The following is a 19428-nucleotide window of genomic DNA, read 5'->3' as shown; positions in this document are numbered from 1 at the left end:
CACTGAAACTTATTTTACTAAGATAATTAGTGACCTAATTTCCAAATCCCTTCTGGCTTCCTTACATGAACTTGCCATATCGTTTCCCATTTTTAACCATCTTCTTTTCTATTATTGGAAATTTTTTCCAAACATCGTAATTTTAATTTTGTTTTTGTACTACAGTATTATTAAGATTTGTGATTGAATTAATGTCTTTTTTTTAAACTAAAAAAGGAATGTTTGTATATGTACAAATAAGAACAGTGACAACGGAATTATTAATTCCAGCCAGTATGAAGGCCCTGAGCCAGGATCCTGCCCTCTGTGTTGAAAATGCAGGCTAGCTAATGATAGAGCACCAAGTTGATCCTTTCTTCTGAAAATAATCAGAAGGCATAAAAAAGAAAGAACTTTTTACTCTGCTGTTCACTTTTAACCTTTGCAGTGTTAGCGTCTTACCCTCTGAAAGGATTTCTGGTACCTGTCATAGTCTTAGGATTCTTTGAGCTGTTTGCTCCGCTGATACATCCACATCTCCTTCAGACCTTTCTCTTGAGCCAAGATTTGCATTTCTGACTGCGTGCTGGACCTGTTACCTGTGGCTTATAAGCTCTCTACCAGCCCCTCCTTCTGCTTCTCATCTGCTTTCTTTCTGAGATTCTCATTTTTATGACTGAATTCACCAGTGACTCAGTTGTCACATTGGACTTGTTATTTTAGACTCTTCTCTGAACCTTACTTCCATTCAGCACATATGGAGTATGTTCTGTGTATCAAACTTTGGGCCAGGTGTTCAAATTTTAGCTTGTATATGTTTGGTTTTTTGTTTGTTTGTTTGTTTTTGTTTTTAGTTCCAGACCCAATGGATTGTCCCTTCCTCTGTATCCAGGTGGCCTCTTGTTGGTGGCTCTTCTGCAGACCTGCCCATGTTGTTGACATGTTTCTCCTCCCCTAGAAAGTGAGCTACTCTGGAGGGGATGGTGCTAAGTTCCTGGCATCTTTGTATCCTAGTGTTTGGCCACTGGAATGGTTTTATTTAATGAGAAATCAGTGGGGCTTACTGGGAGATCTTCTGGTCATTTCATATGAATAAAATTTCAGTGGTGAAAGATACCTTCCTTTATTCACAGTTAAATAAAAAGCAAGGCTGTTGGTTATTGGATTGTTTTTTGATGTATTTATTAGATAGTTACGCAGTCAATATGGTGAATACATTTTCATTCAAGGAGTTCCTGAGTATGTGGAGTAAAATATAACAGCTTCTTTTATTCCTCCCTATTCCTTCTGCTTCCTCTTCCCCAGTAGTTTAATATGTATCTCCAGATCACTTTGGATGCATTCCATACACACACATACAGATACACATTTTTTTAACCAACATAAATGTGTTCGTCCTAGGGGAATTTTTTTTTCACTTTACAAGACTTTTATATCCTTGTCACTGAAAATACTTAATGCTTGTATTAAATTATTGACATGCTACAATACACATCCTTATATACATGTGAGTACTTCTCTGGAATAAATACCTGGTCATGTACATTTTAAATCTTGATAGATACCGTTAAATTGCTTTCCAGAAGAGCTTTAGTATATCCCTACCAGCATTGTGTGAGGGTGGATCTTCCTCATCTGTACTGGATTATTATCAGGCCCAAACTGTTTTTGCCAACCTGATTTGCAGCAAATTGTATTGCACATTGAAATGGGGTTATTTTTGAGAGTATTTAATCTTTCTCAGATTCAGATTTGAGTGGTGCTCTTATGTCTTGTTTGTAGTTTGTGTTTATTAGAGTAAATGTTTAGCCTAAAAATTTCTAGTGTCAGAGTCATAGAGAAGCTTGTTCCTTACTTCACTAAATTTGCATATCACAGTTAATCATGCCACTGTATTGGGAATCTTTTGTGCCATAATGCAGTGAAAATGCTAACTTGGAAAGCAGCAGTCAATGACTTCAGTTGATTTGGAGAAGACACTCAGGGCGTCAGTCAAGATTTTGGTTGCCAGCTTTATTGGCTGGTTCTCCAAATGTGTTTTGTTGCTGCTACTGCATTTTTTCCTACTGGTTTGTCGCCGTTGTCGTCGTCGTTGTCTTCTTCTTCTTCTTTTTTGGCTAATTTTTTCTTATTTATTATCAAATCTCAAGAATATGTATAGCTTGTACCCTTTTAAGAAAAGTAGTATTTGGAAACTTGAATATACCTAATTGGAGGATTATTATTTGCTCTTTTGAGAAATCAGGCTTCTTTAATTATACATTTTTTTAAAAATTTTCCTTTTAAATGTTTATTTTTGAGAGAGAGACAGAGTGTGAGCAGGGGAGGGGCAGATAGAGGGAGACACAGAATCCGCAGCAGGCTTCAGGCTCTGAGCTGTTAGCACAGATCGCGACATGGGACTTGAACCCACAAACCGTGAGATCATGAGCTGAGCCGAAGTCGGACACTCAACCAACTGAGCCACCCAGGCGCCCCCTTTAATTATAAGATTTTTAAGAAACTATATAAATATCAACTCTTTATAACCAAAAAGCTTATTACATACCTTTTTTTTTTTTTTTTCCTTTTAGATAGTCTGTAGAGGATGCAAAATGCAAGAATCCCCCACTCAAGCCAAGCTCAGGAGCAAGACTGTTTACAAAGTCAGTGTGTCAGTGATAAACAAGAAATGACAATAAAACGAGAAAATGACGGCAGTGCAGAGGTGGAGGAAAGCCTCCACTCTTGTTCCTCTGCCAGCGGACCATCCACTTCTGCCGAGGGCTGTTCATCAGAAGTTCTGAGGAGAGGGCCAGCCCTGCTGCACATCGACAGACATCAGATACAGACGGTGGAGCTGAGTGTGCAGGCTCTTGAACTGCAGGGGTTGGGTGTGGATGTGTATGACCAGGACGTGCTGGAACAGGGTGTGCTTCGACAGGTGGACAGCGCCATTCATGAGGCCAGCCGTGCGGCCCAACTTGCTGATGCAGAGAAAGAGTATCGCTCAGTCCTGGATGACCTCACGTGAGTGTGGACCGTCTTCTCTGATTGCAGAATTTGTGTTTACATGTGACAGAGAAATTCAGATGATAGCTGTAGTATTCCAGAAATTTAGGAAATTGATAGAACCTCTAATTTGAAAGATGACCTAAAGGTCAATTAGGGCAGTCTTTGGCCTTGTGTGTGAACCCTAGCCCTTTGCCTCAGGAGCAGCACTGAACATGGTAGTTAGGGTCCCAGTCCAGCCAACAATAGCCTGTGTATGCATAACGTCCTAGAGAGAAGTACTGTTCCGAGTGCCCCAAAACTCACAAGCATGTGTACAAAATGGTTCTCAGGAGAAGTGTACCTAAAGGTGTGATGTGTCCTACTCAAGACACCAGGAACACACCCACCTCCCCCTCGCATTTTTCTCTTGTCCTATAGTTTCTTTCCAGTTTCCTGTGTCTAAACCAAGTGACAGTCTTTTGGTAATTTTTCAGATTTGTATTTCTAGAAATAATGAGAAACAACTCCTTGTTTTTCCTTTCTTCTGTCCTACTTGTGACTCTGTAGGAAAGATGATGTCCTGTGGAGACTTCATTTGTGTTTTAGAGGAGAAACAGGCCCTGGACCTGGGCTAAAAGGTGGGGCAGGTGGAAGATTGAACTTCCTCCCCATTGCCAGTTTGCCCTGTCATGACCAGTTTTCTAGGCTGTGTCAGGCAAGCAGGAAGGAGGAGAGGAATGGGTGGAGGGATGGTGCAGTTTTGGATGTGGGTGGCTGGGGAGGGGAGAGGTGGGACTGTTGGCTGCCCTCAGTGGGGGAGGCTGAGGTACAGATGCTGTGGGAACTTAAAGGACATGTTTTCTGCCAGCAGCTTCTTGGTGTGTTCTTTTGGCCTCTTGAGTAGCAGGCATTCTGGATTACTTGTACTCTGACCTCCAGGTGTGAGGAGCTCGACTCCTTATAATGAACACACCTTTACATTTGACCTACTGCTTGCATAGGTGACGGCAGAGTGCTGCAGGATTACAACACAGGTTAACAGAGCGATGGTGACACGTGGTTAGACTGCCAGTAACTTGCATTGATAACATCTTTTATCCTGAAATCCACAAAGGTTACAAACAGCAAATTACCTAAGTGTCAAGATTGAATTTGTGTTTTGAAAATTGGGAGTCTACCATTCTGTGGTGTGTGTTTTAGGAGCAGCGTAACATAGGTTGATTTTTTCCCCCTTCACACTGTAAAATGTAATGCTACAGCAAGTAAGTCTTCCAATATTGTGAAAGAAAAATAATTGTCACAGATACCTGACTTGTATAAGAAAATGTATAAGCATTTCTAGTTCTTTCCCAAACTTTGGGTGACTTCCATAATGGGACTTTAAAAACCCATGTATGGCTTGTTGATAATGGGAGAGGGTGTGTGTGTTTGGGGCAAGATGTATATGGGAGTCTCTGTACCTTCCTTTCAGTTTTGCTGTGAACCTAAAAGTGTTCTAAAAAAAATAAAATCTTAAAAAAAAAACCAAACCATGTATACGCATTTTTTCGTCTAAAAGGGTAACTTACTGCACACTGTTTTAGCGCAGTCTCTTGAATAGAGTAGACCCTTAAAATGCTTGTAGAATGAATGAAACAGCTTACAGATGGGAATGTGCTGGTTTAAATCAGCCAGATCAAAGAAAACGCTTAGCAGTTATCTTACCTTCTAACAGCCCTTCAAATTCAATATGTGGCCAAAAAGAATATGGATTCTGGTTTAGTTTCTTTTATCTTTTAGTTAATAAGTAAAAGGACATTGTTTTAGCATTTCTGTCATCTTACACTATTAAAAAAAAATGTTACCAGAGTGGAAAATAGACACTGTATCTTATTTTTCAGGTCATGTAGGACATCCCTAAGGCAAATCAATAAAATTATTGAACAACTTAGCCCTCAAGCTGCCACCAACAGAGACGTCAACAGGAAACTAGATTCTGTAAAACGACAGAAGTATAATAAGGTGAATCCAAATAACACATTTAAGTATTGCATTTTTGAAAAAGTAATCATTTCTGTTCATTTAATATTTAGGAAGTATTTGAAAAGTAGTTAAAATATGTGAAGGATGTGTCTATAATAAAAAATTTTGAATTCCTTTTGTATGTTTAATTTTTCAGCTGTTTCCCTTTAATATCTCCTGTTAAAGAATATTTTTTAGGGGTACCTGGGTGGCTTAAGCTGATTAAGTGTCCGACTCTTGATTTGGGCTCAGGTCATGATCTCGTGGCTTGCGGGATTGAGCCCCGTGTTGGGCTCTGCACTGAGAGCTTGGAGCTTGCTTGGGATTCTCTCTCTGCCCCTCCTGCATGATCTCTCTTTTTTTTTCTCTCTCAAAATAAATAAATAAACATTAAAAAAATATTTTTAAAAATACACATTCACACATGTTTGAGAAAGTGTTCCCTTCTTGGCGTTGCGTGTTGCCTTATTCATGTTTAGGATTATGGTCTTCCTTGCTTTGCCACTTTCTTTTACCCAGCTTAGGCTCCTGTTTGGCATGCTGGCCTCTCATCCAGTCTCCTTGTGTGGTGTGAATTTCCTTTTTTTCTTCTGCTTAGCTCCTGCTAAGCTTAGCTTATAGCCATACCTCTCTCACACTCATGCTCACTGTTCTGAGAGGCCAGCATTAGGTATTGCAGTCATCACCCAGCCACACTGATGGGTCTGCATTGAGGGTTGTACAACTTCAGGCAAGGGAAGATCTGAGATTATGACATTGTTTTTATGAGGTTTGAAACAGCTTTTAGTATTTACTTGTGTTTTATGAAAATATATTGGAGTAGATAGGAATGACTAGTTTTGATCATTTGATCCAAAATGTCATCCAAAATGACTAGCAGATATTTTTGTGCTTGCAGTTGACCCACTGCAGTGAGTAAAGTTCTTACATATCTTATTTAAGCTCCACTAGTGGAAGCATATAGACTCGGTTCCTCCTGCTTTCTGCTCACCAGTCCATTATCTTCACCACCCCATCTTCTCTCACCAGAATAGCAGCCCAAAGGTCAGAGCTCGCAGTGGTTTCAGGTAGCCAGGGTCTCCGCTTTGGGGACATCTGGCCTCTTGTTGGAATATGCAAATTAATGTGCAGAGACCTCTAATCTTGGGCTTCTGGTGAGCTGAGGTTTCAAGGAGCAGTGAGGACCAAATGTTGGGCCATTTTAGGTACTAGTGTAACTCAATTGTATATTCCTATCTTTCTAAAGTAGTCCTTTGATGGTTAGACTATTCAGAGAGAAAGGCTGTTTGTTTTGTTTTGTTTTTTGAGAATGGCTATCGTGTGTGTGTGTGTGTGTGTGTGTGTGTGTGTGTGTGTGTGTGTTTAGAGAGAGAGAGCTGGGGAGATGGGCAGAGGGAGAGAGAGAGAGGGAGAATCTTAAGCAGGCTCCATGCTCACATGGAGCCCAACGCAAGGCTCTGTCCCATGACCCTGGGATCATGACATGAGCCAAAATCAAGAGTTGGACACTCAACTGACGGGGCAAGCCAGGTACCCTGAGAAATGAGATTTCCTCATTTTTAAATGAGATTTAACCTAAAATCTGTTTAAATGAGATTAAATGAGGGAAAGACTAAAAGAAAATGAAATGCAGTTTAGTATAACGTGGCATTTATATCCAGTGTTTCTCCTTGTCCTATACTCATATTTGGTGTTTAAACATTGACCTTGAGAAGAACCAGGTACCTTAGGCCTAATTAATTGGAGAGGCCCTAAGAATGGCTGCATAGCTGAGCTCTGGTGGTGTAGAGGGAGAAAAGACAAAGAGGTGTCATGGGTGGGAGGGTAAAAGGGTATATCAAAATGTGTATTCCTTTTTTTTTTTTTTAAATGTTTATTTTGAGAGAGAGAGAGTACATGCATGAGCGGGGGAGGGGCAGAGAGAGAGAATCCCAAGCAGTCTCTGAGCTGTCCGTGCAGAGACTGACATGGGGCTCGATCCCATGATCTGCAAGATCATGACTCAGGCCAAAATCAAAAGTCAGAGGCTCAACTGACTGAGCCACCCAGGCGTCCCTATGTTCCTTTTAAAATCTTGTGATTGGGTAGAATACTATAAAGGACAATCATAAATATGGTAGACTATCAAAGGGGGCTGACTGTTTCAAGTGTTTGAACGTTTGTGTTTATGTTTCTTATTCCAGAGAATATTATTGACCTCATAGCCCGTTGGTTGGTAAGGTCAGAAACAAAAGCTTAATAATTTGCCCTGTGTGTAATGGGGGAAAACCGAGTAGAGCAGCTCCACCTCCCAAGTCAGTGGGGAGCCAGTGCATGTGAACATAGACAGCTGTGCTGCCCAGCCAAGAGAGGGGGTACAGACAGGGATGCCTGCCTGATGGAAGTGCTTGGAGGCCTGCTTCCTGCTAGAAAAGTGGCAGTAGCTCAAATGAGGTTCTATCTAATAATAGTAACATACGGAATTTCTGTTTTATTTTGCTCTTGATTAAGGTTTTTACATTTATCTTTGGTATTTAGCAATAAATCATTTCTGTTTTCTGTATTCAATATTTACCATTTAAGGAACAACAGTTAAAGAAGATCACGGCAAAACAAAAACGTCTCCAGGCCATCCTTGGAGGAGCAGAGGTACAAGTTGAAATAGATCATGCTGGTCTGGAGGAGGAGGATACAGGTGAGGAACAGTGTCTCCTTGTTCTTGAATTGGTGCCTGATGCCTGAAGTTGGTGGAGGGTATCTCCTTAGTCATGGCCAGGGTTCCCCAAAAATGTGTTTCTTTGCCTTAGTGTTGAAACAGAATTAGGAAAATTTTATTCTCTACTTCTGCAGAACCAAATCTGTTTTAAGTCATGTGGGGTTTTTAAAGAATGAAAGTAAATGTTTAACTGCATCTACTAGAGGCTGCTGGTGCACATAATTTATTATGTTTAATAAATTAGGGAGCTTAGCCTTCTTGTGTAGTTAATTTTGTAGAGACAGCTAACATCTTGATCAAATTACATTTTTAAGCCCAACATCATCAGTCAACATTCATAGAATTGCTTTTACATATCTTTTTGGGACATGTTTGGCAGGCTTTCCAAGCATCACTTCTCGTTAATGAAAAGGCATCTTCATTCAGGTTATACTATGGCTGTAATTTTGTTTTAATTACTGCGTAGGATGAATGTCTTTTGGAAAACCTTTTGGGAAAATGCGTAAGCTCTGAAATGAAATATCTTTGTGGTCTGTGTGTATGTGTGGGTGTGTGTTTAGAAATTGTTGGTAGTGGCTCAGTCATTTAATACTTGAAATATAGATTGAAGCTTCTTAGCATTTAAGCTTTCCAAGCAAATGTCTTCTACCAGCTCCAGAAACTTATTCAATAAGACAGGGGAATTTTTATGAAGAGTTAGGGCAGTAGAAAAAAATACGAGACTGGGACACCTGGGTGGCTCAGTCGGTTAAGTGTCCCGACTCTTGGTTTCAGCCTAAGTCATGATCTCATGGTTCATGAGATCAAGCCCTGTGTTGGGCTCTGAGTTGACAGTGTGGAGCCTGCTTGGGATTCTCTCTTTCCCTCTCTGCCCCTCTTGTGCTAGTGTGCACGCGCTCTCTCTCTCAACAAATAAATAAACATTGAAAAAAAAATTAGAGACATGGACTTTTAAAAGTTCAGTCTCTGAATTCGTTGGGTTTGTAACCAAGGCTTTCTGCTGCTGAGGTTCCATGTTCTCGTTGTTCCTGTCCGGCTGCCTAAAACCTGCCACTGCATTGTACCTTCTCTTGCTTCTTTGGTAAAACTGCCCAGGATTAATAGACTTCCCCAATTCCAAAAGCCCCTTTTCATTCTTGTTCCACCTGGCCTGTCTGTAGCAGCTGATACTTCTGTGCCTTCCAGGATCCCAGTCTCTACTGGTTTTCCTTTTGGCCCTCTGACCATTTCCATAGTGGTTTTTTTGTTTGTTTTGTTTTTGTTTTAGAGAGAGGGTGTGGGGTGGGAAGTATAGGGTGAGGGTGGGGGCATTAACAAGCTAATTCTAAAATTGATATAAAAATGTATTGGGCCAAGAAAAGTTGATTAAAAAAAATTTTTTTTTTTGATGTTTATTTTTGAGAGACAGCATGAGCGGGGAAGGGGCAGAGAGAGAGAGGGAGACACAGAATCTGAAACAGGCTCCAGGCTCTGAGCTGTCAGCACAGAGCTTGATGTGGGGCTCGAACTCATGAACTGAACCACGAGATCATGACCTGAGCTGAAGTTGGACACTCAACCAACTGAGCCACCCAGGCACCCTTCCCCCCGTTCTTTTTTTAAAGGTTATTTATTTGGAGAGAGCGCATGAACCTGGGAGAGACAGAGAGAGAGGGAAGAAAGAATCCCATGTAGGCTCTGCACCGTCAGCACAGAGCCCAATGTGGGGGCTCTATCTTACGAACTGAGAGATCATGACCTGAGCTGAAATCAGGAGTCAGATGCTCAACCGACTAAGCTACACAGGCATCCTGAGAAGAGTGTGTCTTGAAGAGGAACAGAATATCAAGGCCCGTGATTAAGGTGCAGTAAGTAAGACAGTGGGTATTTGCACAAGGAAAGACAAATAGATCAGTGGGACAGAATATAGGGTCCAGCAGACAAACCCACCCATGTGTGATTAGTTGGTTTATGATGCATGTGGCAGTACGGTGCTATGGGGAAGTGTCGTCTTTTCGGTAAGTGGTTCACATGAAGGTAACATGAGTCTTGGCCTGCTACTCTATGTAGAAAGATAAATTCTGAAAGGATTATAAAAATATAAATGTGAGTGGTAACACAAAGCTTTTAGAGTGTAGCGTAGGAAAGTATTTTCATGATTTTGGGGCAAAGACTTAACGAGACACAAAAATGCTTTTTGTAAAGAAAAAGATTTGATAAGTGACCTATATCACAACTAAACTGTGCATCAAAAGATAGCATTAAGAGAGGGAAAAGACAAGCTGCAGAGTGGGAGAAGATATTTGCAATACATGTATAATTGAAGGACACAAATCCAGAGTGTATTAAAGAACTCTTAGGAAAGGGCTAAAGACTTGAACATTGTCTTCAAAAGAAGCTATTCAGAAGGTCAGTAAACCTATGAAGAGGTGCCCTAGTTCATCAGTTAGTAGGGAAACACAAATTACAACCACAAAGTGGTACCATTACATAACTACCAGAATAGCTAAAATGGTAAGAATTGAAACTCTCAAACACTGTTGGTAGAACTTAAAATTAATAGGACCACTTTGGAAAACCATTTGGCAGTGTCTGCTAGAGCTTAACATACCCAAAGAATTATGTATAAATGTATTTCTGAAGGAGGTGTACTGGAATATTCATAGCAACATAATTCATAGTAGCTAAAACCTGGAAACCACCCAAATGTCCATTAACAGTGGAATGGAAAAATTATAGTATACTTGTATAATATAATACTAACAGCCATGAGAATTAACAAACTGCAACGATATTCAGCAATAAGGATGACTCTCACAAGCATGTTTATAGCAAAAAAGCCAGACGTAAGAGTACAAACATTTCCATTTACATAAAGTTCAAAGCTAGGTACAGCTTGTTTGTAGCGTTAATGGTATGGTCAGTTATTATTTTGGGGGGGTGGAGACTGGAGGGTGCCATGAAGGGTGGTGCATCTGGGGGTAGTAGTGATTTCTGTTTCTTGATCTGGATGTCGGTGTATGGGTATGTTTTTTTTCTGAAAATTCACTAAGCTGTACATTTAGTATTTGTGCCCTTTCTGATGTGTATTGTTCTTTACTGCAAGTTTAGTGAAACACTGGTTACAAGAAATGTAGATTTTTAGAATATGGATTCTTCCTGTTCAGCCTTACTTACGTTTGTATTTTGGCTGTGGGTGAAATAATTTTGCCAGAGATTAAGTTCAACTAACGAAAGAGGGATGATATCTGGGTGACTTTATATTGCTCGGCAGAACTTCCAATTTTAGTTTCTCTTTTCTGTTAGTTAACTTTGCACATTTAACACAGTGCTGTCCAGTAGACCTGTTTGCAATGCTGGAAATGCTGTCTGTGTTGTCCATTATGGTAGCCATTAGCCACATATGGCTCATTGAGCACTTGAAATACGGCAAGTGCATCTGAGGAACTGAATTTTCGACTTAAAAAGCCACATGGTGACTATTATATTGGGCAGTGCAGAGTGAATGTTTATGTTTTACCTATGTAGGTGCATGCTGATTCTTTATGTTTTCTGTTTTACTATCTCTTGAATTTAAGTCCATGTGAAAGTTGGTATTTGAAGTGACATGGAAACTTGGGAGATTGCTTCCTTGGGGGCTACTCTTTAATTGATGAGGAAACACAGAGAAATGTGTATGTTGTAAATGAGTAGCTCTGTCTTTAGATACACAGAGAGTGTATTTATAATGCATTATTTTAGAAAAAGTTATTGAGAAACCACCTTTTTTTTTAAAATATGAAATTTATTGTCAGATTGGTTTCCATACAACACCTTTTTGAATAGGAGTGTATTGAACGTGGTATGATGAATGCTATAATAAATTTTATTCTGTTCTTTTATGTACAATATGCTTTAGTACATCCACGGTATGTTTTTTAAATGTGAGTTGTTTGTAGGTGCTGTTTATTGAATAAGTGAGTCCTTGTGTCGTACTCTTGGAAAGGTTCACACTAGTGCCCAGTGCATTGTCGTCCCTCTTTCAGAACCGGGGCCATCCTGTCTCGGCAGCATGCTCATGCCTGTCCAGGAGGCTGCTTGGGAAGAGCTCATCCGCACTGGCCAGATGACACCTTTTGGAACCCAGATCCCTCAGAAACAGGAGAAAAAGCCTAGAAAACTAATGCTCGATGAAGCATCAGGCTTTGAAAAGTATTTGGCAGATCAAGCAAAATTGTCTTTTGAAAGGAAGAAGCAAGCTTGTAATAAAAGAGCAGCTAGGAAAACTGCGGCCTCGAGCACCTCTGAGCTGAGCGCAACACTCAGTGAAAACAAACCAAGTGAGCGAAGCAAAGTTCTCTCGAAAGCAGATAAGCGCTTGAGAAAGCACATCAAGAAGCTGCAGAAAAGGGCTCTTCATTTCCAAGGGAAAGTGGGCTTGCCGAAAGGAAAGAAGCCTTTGGAGTCTGACATGAGGCCGAAGGCAGAGGGCACCTCTGAGAGCGAAGAGTCCGAATACTTCCCCACGGAGGAGGAGCAGGAGGAGGCAGAGGGGGCTGAGCTGACCGGAGAAGGCCCTGACTCCGTGCTGAAACCTGTGCTCAAGCACCGGAAGCGGCAGAAAAAAGTCACGGTGCAGGAGATGGGGGATGACTTTTTTCCAAGTTCTGGGGAAGAAGCAGAAGCCACCTGTGGAGGAGGAGGTCGGAAAGTAGTGAGATGCCGAGATGATGGAGATGAAGATTATTATAAGCAGCGGCTAAGGTCAGTCTGCAGAGATTGTAAAGAGATTGTACTGCTTGCTTTGTCTTAGGCAGCAGGTTTATTAAATAAGGATTCTAGATTCAGGTTAATGTATTAGACCCCCGTTTATCCAAAGGTTGGACTTCCTGCATCCTTAGCCTCCTAAACCAGCAGAACCCCCAAGTCCCCAGAGGAGCTGATACGGAATGCTTCTAATTTCTGTATCTTCGTTCAGATTTGGGACGAGTCTCAGAAGAAAAGCTTGGGGGAGGGCCAGGGCAAGATGCATGCAGAGGACTAAAGTGTGAGATGTATGCCTTTATACTCAGAGAGGTCACCTGTAACGGGTCAGGAGAAGACTGGCTTGTATAGTGGTGGTTTTTGTTTTCTTTTGAAGCAGGGAAATGATTGTGGAGGATTTGTCCCAAAAAGAAGCTGAAATTTAAGCTTTGGTGTATGAAAGAATAAGCTTGTTTTCTTAAATCCCTCCTTTCTTGTCTTGAGAAAGTAGTCACCTACAGAATTATAAACCCGTCATGCTGCCAGAAGTGTATTTCATGCTCATTGCATACCCTTCCTTTTCACGGTCATTTTTATGCTGGAGATTGACTTTGGCTTTTTTCCATGGCTCTCTCAGTATAAGATGCAAATAAGATAAAAGGGAAGGTGAATGTGTTCATTCAGGAAGTCAGCTGCCATATATTTTTTCTGAGCCCCGGAAAATGGTCTGTATGCTGCAGATACCAGTGTGCCCCACTGAGCACGACCTTGCCATGCCTCAGGTCTCCCACATGAGCTTACTAAGCACGAACAAGGTGCAAGGGAAAGGGGATCTGTTTGAAAGATAAATAAAACAGGTAAATAAGATAAAAAGATCCCCTTATTTATTCATTTATTTATTTATTAAAATTTTTTTTTAATGTTTATTTTTGAGAGAGAAAGACAGATCCAGAGTGGGGAGGGGCAGAGAGAGAGGAAGACACAGAATCTAAAGCAGGATCTAGGCTCTGAGCTGTCAGCACAGAGCCCGATGCGGGGCTTGAGCTGTGAGATCATGACCTGACCAGAAGTTGGACGCTCAACCAACTGAGCCACCCAGGCGCCCCAGCAGATTACTTTTTAAGTGTTTGCTCCTGGGATGGCTTTTTCCCAGTCTTCCACAGTTTTTTCTTCTTTTCTATGTAGGGAGGTCTAGTTTATTGTTTCTTGTAGCTTTCCACGGGCCTTTATGAATGCAGATTGTCCTGATATTTTTTCTTCTGTTACTTAGAACTGATGACCCACATCCAGATTGTCTCATACACTCCCTAACCCTTTTATCTATCTATCTATCTATCTATCTATCTATCTATCTATCTATTTATATTAAAAATTTTTTTGTAATGTTTATCTTTGACAGAGAGAGACAGCATGAGTGGGGGAGGGGCAGAGAATCTGCAGGCTCCAGGCTCCGAGCTGTCAGCACAGAGCCTGATGTGGGGCTTGAACTTGTGGACAGTGAGATCATGACCTGAACCAAAGTCGGATGCTCAACCGACTGAGCGACCCAGGCGCCCCATTTATTTATTTTAAAGTTTGTTTTTATTTATTTTGAGAGAGTGTGCAGGGGCAGGGAGAGAGAGGCAGAGAGGGTGAGAGGGAAAGAGAGGGGAGGATCCCAAGCAGGCCCCATGCCATCAGCACAGAGCCAGGACTTGGGGCTCGAACTCCTGAACCATGAGATCATGTCCTGAGCCAAAACCAAGAGAAGGATGCTTAAACTGAGCCACACACGTGCCCCTGCCTAACCTTTTAAAAGCAGAGGTGGCATAGTTTTTTTCACACAGTTTGAGGACCTGTGACCTAAATCCAGTTCTTAGAGCTGTTACACTTACTGTGGTAGACCTTAAGTAGCATCCTTGAGGAGTGGCTTACATTTGTTACTTCTCATTGCAACTTTAACTTTACTTTGCACATTTAATATCTGTAGAGGTATTTGAAGGATATCACTGGATGCTCTTGAATGCTGAGTGGTGTCAGTCTCTTTCTAACTACTGTAGAGAATTAATAAAAGTGTTAATCTCAACATATTGATTGTAAATGAAGCAATATTTTCTTCCCATTCAATATTAAATTAATTTTTAAATGTATTAGTATCTTGATGAGAAGCAGTTTATTTTGATTGAATTTTAAATATGGGTTTAGTTTAAATTCATTGCAATGCGTTTTTCTTAATAACGTTAAGATTGTAGAACAATTATTTCCAAAGCCATACCAAAGCCAGTTTTTTGCTAAAGTTACAGTAAAATCTCAGATGAATTTCAGAAATATCAATAACTCTAATTGACACCAAAATACTATAGCTCTTAAAATTTTATGGCTACAGTTATTACGGCTGTTAAACTGCAGATACCACATTGAAATGTTTGTTTTGCATCTCCTTTGATACTCTTTGGATTGGGGGATGTTAAAAGAAAATGCTTTGGACTGAGAAGCGTTATTAAGAACATTTTAGAACTGCCAGTTGCTTTTTATATTTTGTTACTTCTTGTTGCTGATCTTTGTAGACAGATTGAAATTGTAATGGTATTCCCTTGAGTGAAAAAAAAAGACTTTAGGCTTCTGTATCTTAGCAGTGGTTTGAGGATGGATAATCAGAGTAAAGCCCCATAGAGTTTGCAACACAGAAAATGAGTTTTTCTTAATGGTTAGAGTTTAGAAATGTGTACCTAAGCTAGGTGCCCTTTTTGAACTTGTCCTGGTTATAACTCTGTTAATTATAATGGTCATTTAAACTTAGAAGTGAAAGTGGGTCACTCCTAGACATCTCATCCCCTTTCTTCTCTGAGCTGGAGGGAGCATCTGTCTGAGGTCTTCCCTTAGCTCTAGTTCAGTCCCAACCTGGTAACTTTGTGTTTAGGTGTTGCTAAGTGCGAGTTTCCTATCAAGACTTTTCTACAACGTAACCTTTTCTGGAACAGGATAATAACTGTTAGGATCCTTCTTTTCTCTGACTTTGCCCCAAGACCTCAGATCAGTCTTGGAAGTGTTACCATTTTTTAAACTGCTCATGTGTCTGTCTCACATTTGTATCCTGCTTCTGTCTCTGCACTAAGTTGCATTTTGAGGCTGCCTCCTCAGTGGTGTTCCCTGATTTTCATACTTCTGGATATACCAGGAAGGATGAGCCAGTTCTTTGAAGTAAATATTCCGTCGGTTCCTACTCATGTCATTGGTATGCAGATCCTAGAAAACATCGTTATTTTTTCATTTTAATTTTGTAGCAGCAGAGTTTCTATTAGGCTGTTGCTCTTAGTTGTGAGGTTTAGCTTTTCTTAAAATACATCGCTGTTGTAGAAAGCTAGGGCCTGGGAGCTCCAGGAGCCAAATAAAGACTTAATAGGATTGACACACATGCAGTGTTTGAGTGATAGGTGTCTCTGGTGAACACTTAGGTGTTACTTACCCAGTCTGTACAGCCGGAATGAGTCAAGGGTGGCCTAGAAGACCAGACATTTCATATGTGCACCTTTCCCCTTGAGGTGATCAAAGATCAGCAGCCCTCGTTACCTCGGTGTTTCTGATTGATTTCCAGATGAGATACGAGGCAGCTCTCATTGTGTCATCTTTGCTCTCACTGCATGAATGTGTGTGTGCGCTCTAGGACTGGTGCTAGGGTTTCCGGAGAGGAATTTGTCTTTTAGGGGACATGGGCACAGATGGGCCCTAAGCAGTGTGAAGGGAATAATGAATTCAGACAGGTATTTGGGGAAGACTTTGTGGAGGAGATTCATCCCAGCGCAAGGCCTGGTCTGTTGAGTAGTTCAGATATGTTGAAAAAGACCCTAGGGTGCAGGTTATTGAAAAGGAAAATACATGCTTGCTTTGCGTTGGAGACACATTATTTCTCATTTGGATTGCCTTGGATAGTGGTGTGGTGGCTGTGGTCTGCAGAGATGTCTGGTTTCTAAGCAGTCACTGTAGGAAGGTAGGGCACAAGCCCTCACCTTACCAGACAGCTCCCATTTTAGGCAGTGGCAGTCTGTTCAGGGGGGGAGACTGAGGCCCTGTTTGGATTCTCTAGGAAAGAGTGCTACAGTCCATTAGTGATGTCTACCATGGACACGGGGGCCTCAGAGGGAAGCAGCAGTATTCATGCCAGTTACATGCCAACCTGAGAGATAGCACAGACAAAAAATGTCACCAACTCTGGCTTCCTTCTCCAGCTGCAGTGAGCACTGCTTGGGTCAGACTTGGGTTGTAGGTCAGGTTGTATCCTAAGTGAGAGGATGTCCTTCCAAGTAAGTTTTGTTTCCTGTTGACACAACTAGGGCTAGCATTTATAATTTGACTTAAACCCATACCCTGAAGCTCTTCTTTCTATTTCTGTGTGCCAGACAGTATATAATAGAAACAGGCTTTATTTTCTTGGCAGTGAGCATAGACTGAAGCAGAGGTTCCCAGCCTACAGGCTGACTTTGCAGAATCACCTGGGTGCCCTGCCATTGGAGGTGTTGATTCAAGAAATCTAGCATGGGGCTTCAGGTCGTAATTTTTAAAAAGCTTCTCCAGGTCGTTCTGATGCACTGTCAACTTTGGGAATTACTTAATGTGTATAAGTAGGTTTTATATACTTTTCCTTTTTGAGGTGGTAGCTTTTGGCAGATTCAGTTTTTATACGTTACTTTTAAAAAAATATAATTTGTTGTCAAACTGGCTTACATACAACACCCAGTGCTCATCCCAACAGGTGCCCTCCTCAATGCCCATCACCCACTTTCCCCTCTCCCCCACCCCTCTATCCACCCTCAGTTTGTTCTCTGTATTTAAGAGTCTCTTGTGGTTTGCCTCCCTCCCTCTCTGTTTGTAACTATTTTTTTCCCCTTCCCTTCCCTCATGGACTTCTGTTAAGTTTCTCAAGATCCACATATGAGTGAAAACATATGATATCTGTCCTCTGACTGACTTATTTCACTTAGCGTAATACCTTTCAGTTCCATCCACGTTGCTGCAAATGGCCAGATTTCATTCTTTCTCATTGCCAAGTAGTATTCCATTGTATACATAAACCACATCTTCTTTATCCATTCATCAGTTGATGGACATTTAGGCTTTTTCCATGATTTGGCTATTGTCGAAAGTGCTGAGGTGTATATGTTACTTTAAAATCCTCTTTTATGTACCCTGCACAAGTGGGTTGTGTTTATATAGGAAAGGGCTTGGAGAGGAACTTTGAGGTCAGTTCATTCAGCTAAGTGCTGTGTAAAATAGATCATCTGCTTCTTATCAGAACATATGCTTCAGAATCACCTGGAAAGCATCTTCAGGACTCAGCTTGCAGTGTCTGAAGCAGCAGGTCAGGGGCGGAAGGAGCTGAGTGCTGCACTCGTACTTTGGGCTCCCACTAATTCTGAGGCGAGGTTGGTGGCGTTCCTTAGTATTACAGGCCCTTACTATGTTCCCATTTAGGAAACCCTTGATGCAGTTGGAAAGAATTGTTGGTTAAGGACATTGGGGTTTGAAAATGTGATGCTTTTTTCTCTACTCTAGTCCAATGTCAGCTTGGTATTACCACTGCAATAAATCTCCCCCCTACCCCGCCCCCATTCCACCTCCACCTCAGTAAGTGAAACAAGGTAACAGACTTTTCAGTAGGTGATCCCTGAGTCTCCTCATATATCATCTAGTGGTACTCTGGGCTGAGCTGCTGAGATCACAGCCTGAAACTGATTTGAGCTGCTACCTGCAAATGGTTTGAAGGCTTTCCACACCCCCACCTTGAACTTTGGATGATTCCTTGTTTTTTTAAATAATGAAATTATGACGGTATTAAGATGGAAAAAAAAAAACTACTTACACCTCTTTGTTATGTCATTTGTCTACATTTCATTCTAGGCTTTGATCTTATGTATACGTACCTTTCATTTATTACAGTTATAGTAGGCTATTCAAACACTTGATCATGCCTTGTTCAAATTGATCGACTTGCCAATATGATCTGTTAAGAGGTAGAGCTGGGATTTGAAGCCAGGAGAGGGTTTTGTAAATGTCATTTTCCTTGCATTTGTGAATTGGTGGAATGTGTAATATCTAGATGTGACCACAGGGTGGCACTAAGAATCAGCACTTAGCTGCTTCCCCCTTCCTGTAATGGAAACCAAACCAAAAACTTAAACCAGTTGGATGGGGACTTGGGGTGATTGTAGGGAGTCTAGAAGACTTGACAGGTATGGTGTGGATGGGATAGAATTTGCCTCACGGTCTTGTGTAACCTGCATCTGTAGTCATGCCTGTTGATGTAACTTTTTTTTTAATGTTTATTTTATTTTTGAGAGACAGAGAGAGACAGAGACAGTGCAAGTGGGGGAGGGGCAGAGAGAGAGGGAGACAGAATCCGAAGTAGCCCCAGGCTCTGAGCTGTCAACACAGAGCCCAACACGGGGCTTGAACTCGTGAACCGTGAGATCATGAACTGAGCTGAAGTCGGGCCCTTAAACAACTGAGCCACCCAGGCACCCCTGTAACTGGCTTTTAATAAATACAAATATTTATTTAAATAAATATATTCATTTAAATCTTTAAACCTTAAAGATTTTTCTTTTCTGCCCCATTTTTTTTACCTTGTTTTGTATGACTAACTTTGAGTTAGAAAAGGCTAATGACTCCATATATTATGTAAATCTTACAGATTACCTTCTAACACTGCAAAGCTTAATCATCTGGGTAAACAGTGTCTCTGTTGTCCTTCCCCTTAAGCACTGGAGCTACCGGGGCCAGAGGCGATTTGGATCCTGGTTTGGAGGGTTTGGCTGTATACTTGCATAGTTCTAGAGGAGAAAGGCTGTCAGCATTTTCAGGTGCTTAGAGGGGTCAAGCCAAGTAGGATAAATGTTGGAGAAGTCTCTTGGATTTGGAAATTTGGAGGCCTTGATGGCTTGAGCAAGGGTGGCATGTGGGGGTTGGAAGAAAGGTTCTATGAGAACAACTATAGGTAGCATCACCTAACGCTTACTACTTAGGCAGTGCTTTGTGTCAGATGGGTTCTTTGGTTTAATCCTCACAAACCCTAGGAGATAGGAACCTGAGCCCAGAAAGCTGAT

General features: G+C 41.2%; 1 protein-coding gene across 4 annotated transcripts in view; it reads left to right on the top strand.

Annotated features, from left to right (window-relative positions):
* Positions 1–19428, top strand: part of ERCC6 (ERCC excision repair 6, chromatin remodeling factor) — a 76705-nt gene that overhangs the window by 2395 nt on the left and 54882 nt on the right. For 3 of the 4 annotated variants that reach the window (XR_008292398.1, XM_053207836.1, XM_015088018.3), the window contains exons 2-5: positions 2553–2988; positions 4833–4953; positions 7516–7627; positions 11653–12370. Coding sequence is in view for 3 of the 4 variants with exons in the window: in XM_053207836.1 (XP_053063811.1) it covers positions 2567–2988; positions 4833–4953; positions 7516–7627; positions 11653–12370 (1373 nt within the window). In the remaining variant the exon portion in view is untranslated. Of the gene's footprint in view, positions 1–2552; positions 2989–4832; positions 4954–7515; positions 7628–11652; positions 12371–19428 lie in introns of those variants that run through there. The other variant, XM_053207837.1, reaches the window with a different exon arrangement.

The sequence above is a fragment of the Acinonyx jubatus genome, chromosome D2 (genome assembly GCF_027475565.1).
Source record: "Acinonyx jubatus isolate Ajub_Pintada_27869175 chromosome D2, VMU_Ajub_asm_v1.0, whole genome shotgun sequence".
Lineage (NCBI taxonomy): Eukaryota > Metazoa > Chordata > Mammalia > Carnivora > Felidae > Acinonyx > Acinonyx jubatus.
This window is presented reverse-complemented; position numbering and strand designations above follow the sequence as displayed.